This window comes from Sander lucioperca, chromosome 15 (genome assembly GCF_008315115.2).
Source record: "Sander lucioperca isolate FBNREF2018 chromosome 15, SLUC_FBN_1.2, whole genome shotgun sequence".
NCBI lineage: Eukaryota > Metazoa > Chordata > Actinopteri > Perciformes > Percidae > Sander > Sander lucioperca.
Window position 1 is genome coordinate 1,111,404 of NC_050187.1, and position 14,722 is coordinate 1,126,125.

Genomic DNA, 14,722 nt, shown 5'->3' on the forward strand with positions numbered 1-14,722 from the left:
AAATAAACAATAACATACAACACAAAAGAGGCACAACACAAAATAATAAAACAATAAAATAAATGCAATAATACAAAACTCAAAGTCACACCGTTCTCGCTCAATACTGGACCAATTCCAAAGATCTTTGCTCACATTAGTCACTTAGACACCAGTGCACGGAAAAAATAGGGTCCAGGTTGAAAAAAAAATGAAATACACTTTATAAGGTAACTTTAAAAAAGTAACACCCTATTTTCCTATGTTTTTTGTGTCTAAGTGACTGATGGGAACAACAATCTTTGACATTGGTCCAGTATTAAGGGAGATCTCTGCAGTCGGCAGCGGAGAAACAAGCTACAATGTAAGTTAATAGGACAATTGTGCAGCTTGTATTTACCTTCACTAAAGTGCTTGTTGCTTTGTTTTAACAGACTCCGATTAATATTCTGACAACATTACGGAAAGGATCCCTACAGAGATAGACCTTTAAAACATCTTTGAGACCTTTCTGTTTAACTTACATTGTAGCTTGTTTCACCGCTGCCGACTGCAGTGATCTCTCTTAATACTGGACCAATGTCAAAGATTGTTGTTCCCATCAGTCACAAAAAAATGGTAGTTACCCTTTAAGTGGTTAAGACACAGCAATGGCGCTTGTGCACATACGCCATATGCCCTAGTCTACACTGTACCTAATGTGCACCTCCTGATACATGTACTGTTAACTACCCACGGGGACTAAGGCAGATCCCACTTGGGGACTTCAAGAACTGTGACTGGGCTGTTGTGTTTTCTCCAACAAGTTTGCGATGACAGCGGAGATGGTTGAGAATAAGGAGAATAAGCAAATTGAAGAAAGACTCAGTAATCTTCTTTCAGTAACACATCTAACACGGACATCTCCTCTGCTCACCACCATCACCCCTCTCTGTCACAGTGAATGAAACTCAAAGCATTACTGTGAGGTCTATGTTTTAAAGCACGACACAGCCTGATAACGTGTGACACATCATTCCTGTTATTAGTGTGTGGGGGTGATGTGGGGGGTCAGTTCTAACATCATCGTTAGCAAAATGAACATTTAAATACATTTGTGGCTGCTTCATGCTGACTCAATCTGTGCAACATTGTAAACACTTCAAAATACATGTTAGTTTGACACATATACACTTAAGTAACTAAGTGGTTTCTGACAGCAAGTTACAGATGTCAATACACTGTTTTGTCAAACTCTGTGAAATAATTGTTTTGATGAAGAACAGGGCTGTCAGATGGTAGCTTGTTTTCCACTGCTTAGGCATGCAGGTTTTGTGATCCACACACCAAGCTGTGCAAACCTCCGAGCCCGTTTTTGTTTCAAAGACACGGTTGTTCAGTGAGACTCTACAGAAGAGTATTTCGGAGCAGGAAGACGTTCACAGTCAGGACAGCGGGCAGCCAGCCTCTTGGTGCTTGGCTAACAGTGAGATCCTAGAGAAGGTCTTGAAGCAGCTTGCACACTGGTACTTTTTCACTTCCGAGTGGGTTTGGAGGTGAGCTCGCAGGTTGGATCGGTCAGCAAAAGCCCTGCTGCAGTGGAGGCACGAGAACGGTTTCTCTCCTGCACGAGGAACACAGAGATTTATGTCAGTAATGGCGCGGTAGTAGTTTCCTGTTCATAGTAATCCATGAACCCTCTAACCCAGGGGTCTTCAACGTTTTTTAGGCCAAGGACCTAGCCTAGAAATCTAGACACACCCTAGGGTCACTCTCTCTGTTGGCTTGCGAGCTGGAAAAAACTAACTCTAGTCAGGCCAATCACATTGTGTATAGAATCGGTGGGCGGGCTTATGGCTGCTGCTGCTGCTGGCGAACAGCGGTCTTTGGAATCGGCTTTGGCCGCGACTCTGGAAGACTTGGAGTTAAGAAACAAAGAACAGCACTGAAGTCATTCTTAAAAAAGGAAGATGTGTTCAGAGTTTAAAGTTTAATCTATCAACTAGCAATGCTCTGGTTGGTTGTAGCGCTATCCTATTGTGTGCAGAGGGAATTTGAAAGACAACCATTTATCCCGCCCCTCTGATTGAGCCCTGCCAATGGTGAGTTCCCAGACCCAACATCTGGATGTGGGACTGGCTTGTCAGGCTACCAAGAACACCTAACCTGAAAGAGAGACAGAGCAGGGACCCCTACATATTAGGGCTGTCAAAATTGCTCAAAAATGACGTTCGAATATTCCCTCTAAAAAAACACATAATATTCGAACTATTCGAATCTGGTTGCGCATGCGCATTTTGTCAATGACGCGCATTACGTCAATAACAGGACAAATTAATACAAAGAGACATAAGTACTTGTATAGGTAGTCTATTTAAGTTTAAACATATTTGACAACGTATTACCTACACAAAAACAAGTAAATCAAATGATGGCCAAGACCGCAGACCTCACGCTCGCTCACTCGAGCACTTTCTGTCTCTCGCCCTCACGCTCTCTGCACAATGTGAGGCTGTGCGCATAACGGTTTAAAATGAACAACAATAAAGACATTTTGAGTGCTATCAAGAGTTTTGTGCAAGCAATTTAAGGTCGCGACTATTGTCCCAAATATAGCAGGCTTCATTCAGTGACTGAAACAAATATTAACATTAATTGAAGTTTCACAGTAGCCGATATAGAACCGACATTGAACGCTCCGAGCGAGCTGTGCTGTGGTAAACATGGAGCTTTTCCTTGACATGAAACGGTAAATAATCAAACCAGTGGAAGCAGTGCATTTAACCTTTATTCATGCGTATCTATTCAGTCGTAGCATAGGGATACGGTACCTCGGTTCCATTGCTTGACAGAACTCCCTGAAGCCTGCCCCATCCACGACACTGATTGGTCTCATGTCCTTACAAATGAACGAAATTAATTTCTCCGTTATGGCCTCTTGTCGTGTTGCAGACAAAGAGCTTGTGGCAGGCGGTGCAAAATACGTGTCAAGACGTGACTGTTTAGCTGGAGTTCCACACATTATGCCATGCTCATTTGGGTGCACATTTTCGAGATGTGACCTCATGTTGCTAGTGGTCGAATGGTATGCTAACTGTATTTTACATAGCTTGCATACAACTTTATCTCGCGGCTCAACTATTTTACCTCCTACCGACCAAAATCCAAAGTACTTCCAGACATGGCTTTTTAGATTTTGGGGGGTTAAAATTGCTTTCTCTGATGCAGTCGAGTTGGGCTCTGCACTTTGTGCCATCTTCCATGCAAGACAAGTCAACTTTCAGCAGTGAGGCTGTGCCAGACAGTAGGACTCCTGTGACCTGTCCCTGAACCCTCAGGCGTGCTAGCGCGTCCACTCGCAAAGCAGACAGCCAGACAGCCTCTGCTACCACGAGCGGTTTTTTCCACTTTTTTTTTTTTTAATTCCAATATTAATTTTCACCTTCGAAATTCGTTTTTTAAAAACTATTCGAATATATATTCGAATTTAGAATATTCATTGACAGCCCTACTACATATATTATATAAAATTGAGTTGAACATTAAACTGGGCCTACAAACGTGTATGGCAGCCTAAAGCCTTTATACATACCTTTTTCTAATGGTGCCCTACAATACGAAGCTATTAAAATAATAATTATTGACATATTCATATATATTTATACATTATGTTTTAATGTTAATCATACATTTAGCACAGTGAATCCTTGAAGCTTAACTGTATCTGTGGATGGCTACCTTAACTACAGGCTAGTAAGCCTGCCATCAATACTGTGTAAATAAAAATAAATCACACAATAGGCCGATTTATCTTTGCTATTAATATGTTGGACTTATCTTTAAGTAGCCTATATTTTCAGACATGTTTTAAGTTCTGAAAAAAAAAAAAAAAAAAAAAAAAAAATTCATCACTTGGTGGCCCCAATGCAGTAACTCTGGAGACCCCCCTGTTGAAGATCTCTGCTCTAACCAATTACAACTAGAACAGTGCCCTATGCAGAGAGACACAGTGACGTCGGGGATCTATATGAATGGGTCAACGCAGAGCAGCCGACCCTAGTTTACCACCCTCCTCCTGACCGAGTTGGACGCAGATTGGAGGCTGCCCAACTTTGGTGAACTGGTTTTGCTACCAGGAACGGAAATTATTTCAATGATGACGCCGTTTGAACATCATTCAACCAACTGGGCGAAAGCGAAAGAGAGACAAAAGGACAGCGAGAGTGAGAGAGAAAGAGAGCACATACAGACTGAAACTGAATCTCCTCAGAAATGCACATGCTTCTTCAAGCGTCATGCCTGCAGTTTGTAATGCAGGCTTGCTGCTATAACTTTGTAGTCTCCCGATGACATCATCAGGGTTATTTCCTCAGACTTCCCTGAGCTCCTCCAGAAGGACATACCATGACTGGTAAACGGACCTTCGTGTGTAAAATTGGAGGAGTGCCCCTTTAATAAAGAGTTTTTTTTTTTTTTTTTTACAATACGCTGAAGAACCTTTAAGGTGTGGATGTGTGTTTCACTGACCTGTGTGTGTTCGTATATGTCCCTGAAGCAGCCAGGGTCTGGAGAATGCCTTGCCACAGAGTTTACACACACAGGGCAGTGTGTGTGTCCTGATGTGCATCTTGAGTGCTCCCAGGCTGACGTACTCCTTCTCACAGTACTTACAGCTGAAGTGCTTCTTACTGCTCCACTCACACTGGAGCTGCTTGTGTTTGGCCAGGCCCGAGGAACTTAAGTACTCTTTATGACAGTCCAAACACGCAAAGCTCCCCTGGCTGCTGCCGCCGTGAGGGATGGTTGGAAAGAGGGCCAGGAGAGGGAGGGATGAAGGGATGAGGCTCTCTCTCCTCCTGTGGTCTCCTGTGACACACTGGATTCCCAGGCTCCCTTTGGTACAGGATTCAGCTGGTTTGTAGGCATCTGCAGGGCTTCTACTGTAGCCCTCGGAAGAGTGGCCCAAAAAGGAGAAAGGGCGAGTGTTTGGAGAAGATGGCAGATGCAGTCGGTCTGCTCTGAGAGAAAGAGGACAGGAGGAGGAGAGAGACTGGAATAGCCATGGGCTTGTGGTTGGACAATGATGACGAGGGGGGATGTCATTGTGTAGCAGAGAGTCTTCGTGGGGGCTGCAGGGGACCTCTGTGGAACACGAACACACGAACACACACACACACACACACACACACACACACACACACACACACACCTTATTATCAACAATATTAATTAAGCTTTATAATGCCTTGGTGATTTGTACATTTAAAGGAGCAATGTGTAATATATTTACTGTATTAAATCATAAAATTACCATTATATGTCATCAGATAATAATGAAACATGCTAAGTTGAAATACTTTCTTCTCTGACAACAATGCTAAAGCCAGTATGTTCTCCTTTGAAATTTCCATTACGTTACAGAACGTTTTGGCCTGTGTGTTGTCATCCATTAGCCTGGTCCTACCAGACTCTGGTCCATTAGCCTGGTCCTACCAGACTCTGGTCCATTAGCCTGGTCCTACCAGACTCTGGTCCATTAGCCTGGTCCTACCAGACTCTAGTCCATTAGCCTGGTCCTACCAGACTCTGGTCCATTAGCCTGGTCCTACCAGACTCTGGTCCATTTCATTAGTCCAGAGAGTCTGGCCTCTCTCCATTGACAAGTGTTAACTTCCTTGAAGGCGGGTACTTTGATCTGGCCAGAGCCACTCTGGATCTGCCATAACCAATCGCTAACGTTTGGTCATGACGTCGGCTTAGCATCGTTAGCATTCGCCTTAGCTAACTCCTTCACCACTAACGGAGCGAGCTGGAAAATCAAACTGTTCCCGAACCCCGTGGGGGAGGAGGGCCACAACATCATGGCCACCAAGACAACTCAGCAAAGATTGTTCTTGCTCGGGCTTTAACTTCTGGATATTCGGCAGCGTTGACACAATGGACAGAATGGCTTCGCTCGCATCTTTCTCCACCGCCATTACGGAACTACAACTCAAACTAGAGCACAACCTCAACGTCATCATTTTCAGCCTCTGTTCACTGATTGGACTGGTAAAGATTTGACCGGAGAAAACCCAAGAATATACCGCGAGCCCAGACAGAGTACTGAAGGGAAATGAAAATTGAGTGGAAGCACGTAGGAGGGTGGAGCCAGGCTAGTCGTCTACTGCCACGTTTTGACACCCTGGCTGGGTTGCCAGACATGAAACACAAACACAGCATGCTGCAGCCATTTTTTGATTGCAGTTGCATGATCAGAGATGTGGTAAAACACGGGTAAATATTGGAGATGCATTTTAAGATGGAGACAGCTTAGGCCGGCTTCACACTGGCTGCGTGGCGTGTCCATTTTTATTTGGGCTCCCATGTTAACAGGTTAGAGCCTGCACACTGCCTGCGTGACACGCACATCTCAGGCGCGAAAACGCATGTATGCTAGAAATAGAACCGACGCCTATTTTTCACGCAACACGCAAGCGTGTTGGAGGTGTTTCCAGGCAAAGTAGAATAGGAAAAGATGTTTATATGTCATTTTGACACAAATACATATTAATAAATGACATGTTGATGTTTGAAAGTCTCTAGGTTTTGACACAAATGCAGATATAAATGTAATTTAAAAAAATATATATATATAAATTAAAGCTGCAAGCAGCATTGGACGGGCCCTCGCGCCTCTGCGCGCATCGGGGTTACTAGCGGACACGGCACTCAGACACTGCAAATCGTCACCAATGAAAGGGGAACTCACTGCTGAGTTCAATGATACCTCACACAAGACTCTACATCATACAGTTCGTTAGCTGTGAAAGGGGGCGTGGCCAGAGCATCTGGTTCGGGGCAAACCTTTACCAATTAAAAAGGAAGTCTCTGCTGAGTTCATTGATACCTCACATAAGACTCTACCTAAAACGGGTCACCAGTTATGAAAGGGGGCGTGGTTTAAGCATAGGGGGCGGGCCAAACCATCACCAATGAATAAGGAACTCTCTGTTGAGTTCAATGATACCTCACACAGTTCATTAGCTGTGAAAGGGGGCATGGCTTAAGCATATAGGGCGGGGCAAATTGTCACCAATGAAAAGGGAACTCTCTGCTGAGTTCATTGATACCTCACACAAGACTCTACCTTAAATTGGTCACCAGTTATGAAAGGGGGCGTGGCTTAAACATAGGGGGGCGGGCAAAAACCATGACCAATGACAAACGAACTCTCTGCTGAGTTCAATGATACCGCACACAAGACTCTACATCAAACGGGTCATTAGTTATGAAAAGGGGCGTGACTAACGCATAGGGGGCGGGTCAAACCATCACCAATCAAAAAGCAACTCTCTGCTGAGTTCAATGACACCTCACACGAGACTCTACCTTAAACGGTTCAAATGTTATGAAAGGGGACGTGGTCTGAGTAAGTGGGTGTGGTTAAAGTATAGGGGGTGGCTCAGTTTCACATGTAGACCACACATTCTAAGTTTCATGTAAATCAGATGATGTCTGTCATATAAGGCGGATTTCCTGTTGCCAGCGGGGGGCGCTATGACCAAAAGTCAATATTGGCCTGTAGATGTCCTCAGACCTGGACTCTTGTGGGAAATGTTAAGCAGATATGACAATGTACACTGTAGTTACAGCCACTTTCTCGTTCATCGCTAAACACTCAAAATGGCCGCCATGCCACGGCCACACCGTTTGACGAAAAGTTTTTCTTTTAATAACTTTTCATCTTTAAGAGAGAAGACACACCAGCCTGATAATCGGGCGTCGGGCCGTCTGGCGAGGTCGGTGACTCGAGTCTGTTCAGTGTGCCCCGTGCCGTCGGCCGTCCGAGGAGCCGTCGGCATTCATTTGGGCCGACCCGACATGTTCAGTCGGGGACAGGGCAGTCGGGACTCACCCGGAAATGGGGAGCGGATGAGCCTCTCAAAATCTGACGAAAATCTTTTAAACTGACCTTTGTCAATCTGAAATGAAGACAGATTCAGCAACTGCATGGCGCTCAAGTCAGCGTCGCCTCAGTGTGTTTTGAGGCATTTTTTGGACCTCGGGACCCGACTGATCAGTCCGACTGGCTTTTCTGCCGACGGTCGGTCCGTCTGGCTGGTGTGTCAGGGCCTTAAGGTGTTGAGATGGTACAGACCAAATGTGAAGTCCATCGGATGAAATCTCTAGGAGGAGTTCGTTAAAGTATAGCACCTTGACTTTTAGGCCTACTTCCTGTTGCCACTAGGGGGCGCTATGACTATGAGTCAATTTTGTCAGGTAAATGTCCTCAGAGTTAGAGTCTTATGAATCATAAAAAGTTTCGAGCCAATTGGACAATGTACACTCGAGTTACACCCACTTCCTCTTTCGATGACGAAATGCACAAAATGGCCGCCCCGCCACGGCTATGCCCTATGACTAAAAGTTTTTCTTTTCATCTTTAACACCTTAAGATGGCACAGACCAAATTTGAAGTTGATCGGATGAAATCTGTAGGAGGAGTTCGTTAAAGGTCCCATGGCATGAACATTTCACTTTATGAGGTTTTTTAACATTAATATGAGTTCCCCCAGCCTGCCTATGGGCCCCCAGTGGCTAGAAATGGTGATAGGTGTAAACCGAGCCCTGGGTATCCTGCTCTGCCTTTGAGAAAATGAAAGCTCAGATGGGCCGATCTGGAATCTTCCCTTTATGACGTCATAAGGGGACAGGTTACCTCCCCTTTCTCTGCTTTGCCCGCCTAGAGAATTTGGCCCACCCATGAGAAAGAGAGAGACATCATGGCTTACAAACGAGCAAAGTGGCAGTTGGTCAAGGCCACACCCCTCTCTCCTCCTCCCCCTCTCTCCCCCTCAATAGCATTTAAAGCTACAGACACAGAAATGGCACATCCTAAGGAAAGCTCATTGTGGGACTGGCTCTAGTGGCTGTAATTCTGCACCAAGGCTGAATTTAGGGAAAGAGACTTCAGATACAGTATTAGGGGACCACTAAGGTCTATATAAAAGAGACTTCAGATACAGTATTAGGGGACCACTAAGGTCTATATAAAAGAGACTTCAGATACAGTATTAGGGGACCACTAAGGTCTATATAAAAGATACTTCAGATACAGTATTAGGGGACCACTAAGGTCTATATAAAGAGACTTCAGATACAGTATTAGAGGACCACTAAGGTCTATATAAAGAGACTTCAGATACAGTATTAGGGGACCACTAAGGTCTATATAAAGAGACTTCAGATACAGTATTAGGGGACCACTAAGGTCTATATAAAAGATACTTCAGATACAGTATTAGGGGACCACTAAGGTCTATATAAAAGAGACTTCAGATACAGTATTAGGAGACCACTAAGGCCTATATAAAAGAGACTTCAGATACAGTATTAGGAGACCACTAAGGCCTATATAAAAGAGACTTCAGATACAGTATTAGGGGACCACTAAGGCCTATATAAAAGAGACTTCAGATACAGTATTAGGAGACCACTAAGGCCTATATAAAAGCATCCAAAAAGCAGCATGTCATAGGACGTTTAAAGTACGAAATGGCGGACCTTCTGTTGGGTTTAGGGTATGGCTCCAATTACGTGTTTTGCCATGATACATATGTGTACCAAGTTCCGGGAGTCAACGTTAAATGTACTGCAGGGGATAATTTTTTTTAATTTTGTAGGGGGCGCTAGCGAGCCATTTTTGTGCGCCTATTCCCGAAACACTTAAAATACGTAAATTTTGAATACGTAGTTTTTGAGTATGTTAAGCCCCTCAAAAAGGCAATTCGTTTGCCGGGAAAAGAATAATAATAATTCCTTCAGTTTCCTCAATTGGGCCTTCGCCGCTGTCGGTGCTCGGGCCCTAATAATTATTAATTTTCTAATATTGCACCTGTCAATACAGAACGAAATATTCTGTAGCCTATTTTGCCGTCAATACTGCCGACGTTGTCTTTGCTGTAATCAAATCAGTATATATTTATGTTTAACATGAAGAATACTACTGCTTGAGTGCAGTAAATCAGTGGGAAACATCCATGTGTACAGACAAGGCTAGCAGCAGCAGCGCTGTGTCAGACACATTTCTGGTGTGTAAAGACATAGAAAACGCCACGCAGCCGCCAATCGAATTATTCGAGTTACTCGAGGAATCGTTTCAGCCCTAAATCCTAGGTAATACCTTTGTCCGGACGCCCAAAGACTATGAAGGTTCGATACTCCGAATTGCTGTTCGGTGCATATGCACAACAAAAGAGAGCTTTCCTCTCAGCGACTTGTAGTTGCATAGAGGCAACCCTCTCCTTTACGTGAGACCCTCTTCTTCATGGGTCAAGGCCCAGCCACCACATGCTCACTGGTGAGTTCCATTCCGGGTCTGGCTCCCAGAGGGGGCCCTGGTTTCTCTATCCCAGGATGGGATGGGCTCTGTGAATCGCTCTTTGTCTTGGCCGCTGCCCTGGGACTAATTTGCTATGTAAATCGACAGTTTAAGATTAAAAAGATAAATGTGTTTTGAACAACGCAACAGCGATATTGACGTACAATGCGTGCTCAGCCCATATGTACCCCGCTGCATATTAAATCAAGCGCTTCCTAAACTGACAGCATGACTCAGGAAGGACTCAGCCAGCCAGTGCCATTACTCACAGCCATTCACTGTTAAATTGCCTGAAAGACACTAGGCTGCTACAGTATAACAACTACACACGTCAGACTGCTCGGTTATAACTTTGCTAGACATTTCTCTGTTCCCAGATGAGATGAATGAGATAGCGCTGCAGTGTTTCAGTGTTTACACTGTGTGAATTAGCCTGGTGGCCAGCGGACGTTTAGATGGCAGCTTAATCCTGACAGAACAACACGGTGAATTTTAGTCTGCATGCCCATTTTTTCAGTGTTGTATGGTGTTTTCTGAAAACTAAACCATGTAACCCTATTCTGATTTAACCTCTAAAGACAATTATGAACCTGAAAATGAGCATAATATGAGCACTTTAAGATGGATTTTGATCAAATGAGTTTCGAAAAAAGTATCGTTCAGAAACCGGGTATCAAATTCAGGGTATCGAAAAAATGTTGAACGACATGACATGATGATATTGTAGATTTCAATCTGCCCACTCCAGCTCTTTTTCAAACTTTACCACTGACTGTTGCTTATTTAGTCATGAATTGTTAATGTCAAAAAGAAAACTAAAATCTTTTTAGGGTCTTAATTCTAATCCTAATTTTCACAAAAAAAAACAAAAAAAAACAAAAATCAAAAACCCAAACTATTTTAAATACAGATAGGAGTTTAAGACCACACACTTGCTGTGATAGTCTTTAGAAACGTGCAGGAAATTGCCATCTGTGGTCCTTTCAAGCCAAACATTTAACAAGTTTGTTAAATTTAAATCACTGTATATTTTCCTTTAATTTAAATATGATTTCAGTCTTATTACCAGGTCTTCTTTCTATTTCCTATTCTGATTGCAATAATGGAAGTTCATCAATACAGTGGGGTGGGGATGGGGAAGGCTCAAGCTCACTTTAAGGGCTGTTTTGGAACAAATACAAAGGTGGAAGGAGGGATTTGTCAGAAGGAGCCTGGAAGGCTGCTGCATAGCCCCTTGAGGCTGCTTAATGGGGCCCTTCTGGTCTCTCAAGGAGCTGGGGATTTTGCACCTGCTAAACACAAAACTACATTTTGTTTGTGGCCAGACAAAACTGTCATGTGTCCCTTTATTCAGCATTATTTTCCTTCCATAATCTTGTAAAGAGCTGAAGCAGAAAGGTTGTGCTGGGTTTAAAACATTTAGTAGGATACATGACCACTCCAATGTCTTTAAATACTGTAAAACCTGAACTTCTAACCAATCAGTTTGGTCAGAAAGAGGATGCGTTTAATCTTCGGTTGTGAGCCATTGAACGTCTAGAACAACGAAAAAGTGCTACTCTAAAAAAAAACGTTATTTTTTTGGGCATTACAAACGTAGGCAACTTGAAACATTTAAGTAAATGTCCAGCATTCACACTTCCAAGCAGTAAAATACTTGGCTTGGCGTGTTCAATTATTGACGTATTAATTTGTAAAGACTATCTTTATGTAGGCTAGCAGGTGTAGCCTACTGTTGTAGAATATACTGAGTATAAGTGTAACATATGAGTAACCTCAGCTGAGGTTATTACCTGAACATAACTTTATTCATTATTTCTATTTTGTAATAGTCAAGAGTAGGCCTACTTTATTACTTTCCCTCCTCTGACCGTTTTTCAAAAAGAGTGATGTGTTCAGTGAATGAGTCTTACCCTCAGTGTTTGAGCTCAGTCTTCCATAGTTTGCTCTCTTAGCGATGTGATGTTTCTTTACCAAGAAAGACCGCGGCATGTCGTCGCCCTCTTCACGGGAGTTGGTGTGAAGTGACGGTGGTCTACAGCCGGTTAACGGAACCAGCTGTCGGTGGTGTGACTGAGAACCCGTTTGTGATTCACAGCGGCGGGACGGCGGCTGTGTGTCTGTCCGTCTGCGGCCTCGCGCATTCTCTCGTTGGTCAGGTGCGAGCCAAGGGTCGCGCGGGGGAATTTCCATACTCACAAGTGTTGAACCAATTACAATGAAAGGACAAGTGCAGGGGGCGGGCTATGTGTGTCAATCAGCATGCCCCAACAAAACAGGTGTATGAATGGTGATAGCAGCTCACTATAGAGGCACGGAAACACTCCACACTGGTGGGGCTGCCCCCCCTCCCCTTTTCATTATATGAAAACAGCTGATGGTAAATCTTACCATTGTTTAAAAAGTCTCAGCATGAAACACAGCAGCATCAGATAGCGAAAATTATAACATCATTGCATAACAAATAGACAGAAGATTACCAAAGATGATCTTGCATTTCTGCATTTAATTTAAATGCAACCAGGGGCGTAACACAAAATTCTGGGCCCTGTAGAAAGGCATTCTCTATAGGCCCCTGCCCAAATCCACAGCTATTCATTCCAGCATCTTTTTGGGCCCTCTTCACATGAGGGCCCTGGGTACTCTGTCCCCTTTACACCCCCAGTCTGACACCCATATAAAGGGTAAGTGCCATTGACAGGCTCAAATTAATATTCTAAGTGTCTGACAAACAATATAGAAAGGATTTCTAAGGAGGTCGACCTTTCTGTTAAAGAGTAAGATCCTTTTTTTAAACATACACTTCATTCAAAGTTGACAGAAACAAAATAAAACTATGAAAAGCCATTGTGGGTTGTCTTTCCACTTTTCCAACCATCACAACTCTAGTTTTGGTTGAAATAAACACATAGTTTACCGATTAACGTGAAAATATGTTGGCTCTAAATATGCTAAAAGTATTGCTTTTTTAAATGGAGTCTGGTGGGTTTAGCGGTAGCGACCTCAGCGCCGTTTCTGGTTAAACACTTAGAATAATAATCTGAGCCTTTCAGTGGCAAAATAAAGCACTTTTAGTGGACCAAATTTACGATGCACATTTGCCCCATAGGAATTACTTGAATTGTTGGGAGTGTGGTCTAGCCCTACTCTATCTGTAAAGTGTCTCGAGATAACTCTTGTCATGATTTGATGATCCTTTTTTTAAACATTAAAACATCTGTGAAATTGCGTTCGCTAAAACCACCAGACTCCATGTAAATAAACAGTAATTTTAGCATAGTAAAATACACGTCATTCAAAGCCGACAGAAACAAAATAAAACTATAAAAAGCCATTTTGGTTCTTCTTTCCACTTTTCCAACCATCACAACTCTTGTTTTGGTGAAATAAACACATAGTTTACCGATTTACATGTGAAAATATGTTGGCTCTATACACGCTAAAAGTATGGAGTCTGGTGGGTTTAGCACAAGCAACTAGTTTAAACAGAAAGGTCTCAAAGAGGTTTTAAAGGTCTATCTCCTTAGAAATCCTTTCCATAATGTTGTCAGACACTTAGAATATTAATCTGAGTCTGTCAGTGTCAAAATGAACAATTTGTGAAGGTAAATACAAGCTGGACAATTGTCTTATTAACTTACATTGTAGCTTGTTTCTCCACTGCCGACTGCAGCAGTCTTGCTTAATACTGGACCAATGTCAAAGATTGTTGTTCCCATCAGTCACTTAGACACAAAAACATAGGAAAATAGGGTCCAGGTTGAAAACAACTGTTGTTACCCTTTAATATCAGCATAACTTGTTGAACAGTGGCCTGTATTAACAGTTAAGAGGCAAACTCACCATTATCTAATTTAAATACCTTTGAAAAAACGTAAGTCTATCCGTTTAAAAAACATTTCCCGAATGAACCATACAGGCCATTGTTGCACAGGTCATTTTATTGAAATTATTAATGTTATGTCATTATGAATAAGCACACACATTTACATACATTCCACACGTATGGTATTAGAGCCAGTCTGATAAAAATAAACCACTGGTAGTTTTAAATCACATCATCATGACCAAGGTTTTTGTTTCACCCAAACACTGCCAATAGCTGCTTTCGCTTTATCTGTTAGAGTGCTAGGTGTTTGATGATATAGGATATATATATATATATATATATATATATATATATATATATATATATATATGCAGGTACCCCACTGCTGCTCAATGGAAACTTGAAATTAATTCAGAAAAAATTGTAGAATCAAAGTATTTAGTCTTTACCCCAACATTCTGGCAGCTAGAATAGATAGATAGATAGATAGATAGATAGATAGATAGATAGATAGATAGATAGATAGATAGATAGATAGAGTGTGTGTATATGTATATATGTTTCCTATTGAA

General features: G+C 42.6%; 1 protein-coding gene across 2 annotated transcripts; it reads right to left on the bottom strand.

The window, feature by feature from the left end:
• Positions 1 to 391: 391 nt before the first annotated feature.
• LOC116053631 (zinc finger protein SNAI2-like) lies at positions 392 to 12,604 on the bottom strand. Of its 2 annotated transcripts, XR_004105896.2 has the most exons (4): positions 12,235 to 12,604; positions 4,486 to 5,100; positions 649 to 1,582; positions 392 to 498 (listed from the first exon to the last, which is right to left on the bottom strand). XR_004105896.2 is itself a non-coding variant. In XM_031304721.2 (3 exons), exons 1-3 carry the CDS (start codon positions 12,512 to 12,514, stop codon positions 1,404 to 1,406), a joined length of 1,074 nt encoding a protein of 357 aa, XP_031160581.1. In that variant the 5' UTR covers positions 12,515 to 12,604; the 3' UTR covers positions 507 to 1,403. The 2 variants fall into 2 exon arrangements, 1 of the variants encoding a protein (XP_031160581.1); XM_031304721.2 differs by lacking the exon at positions 392 to 498 and having other exon boundaries at positions 507 to 1,582.
• Between the last annotated feature and the right edge of the window lie 2,118 nt (positions 12,605 to 14,722).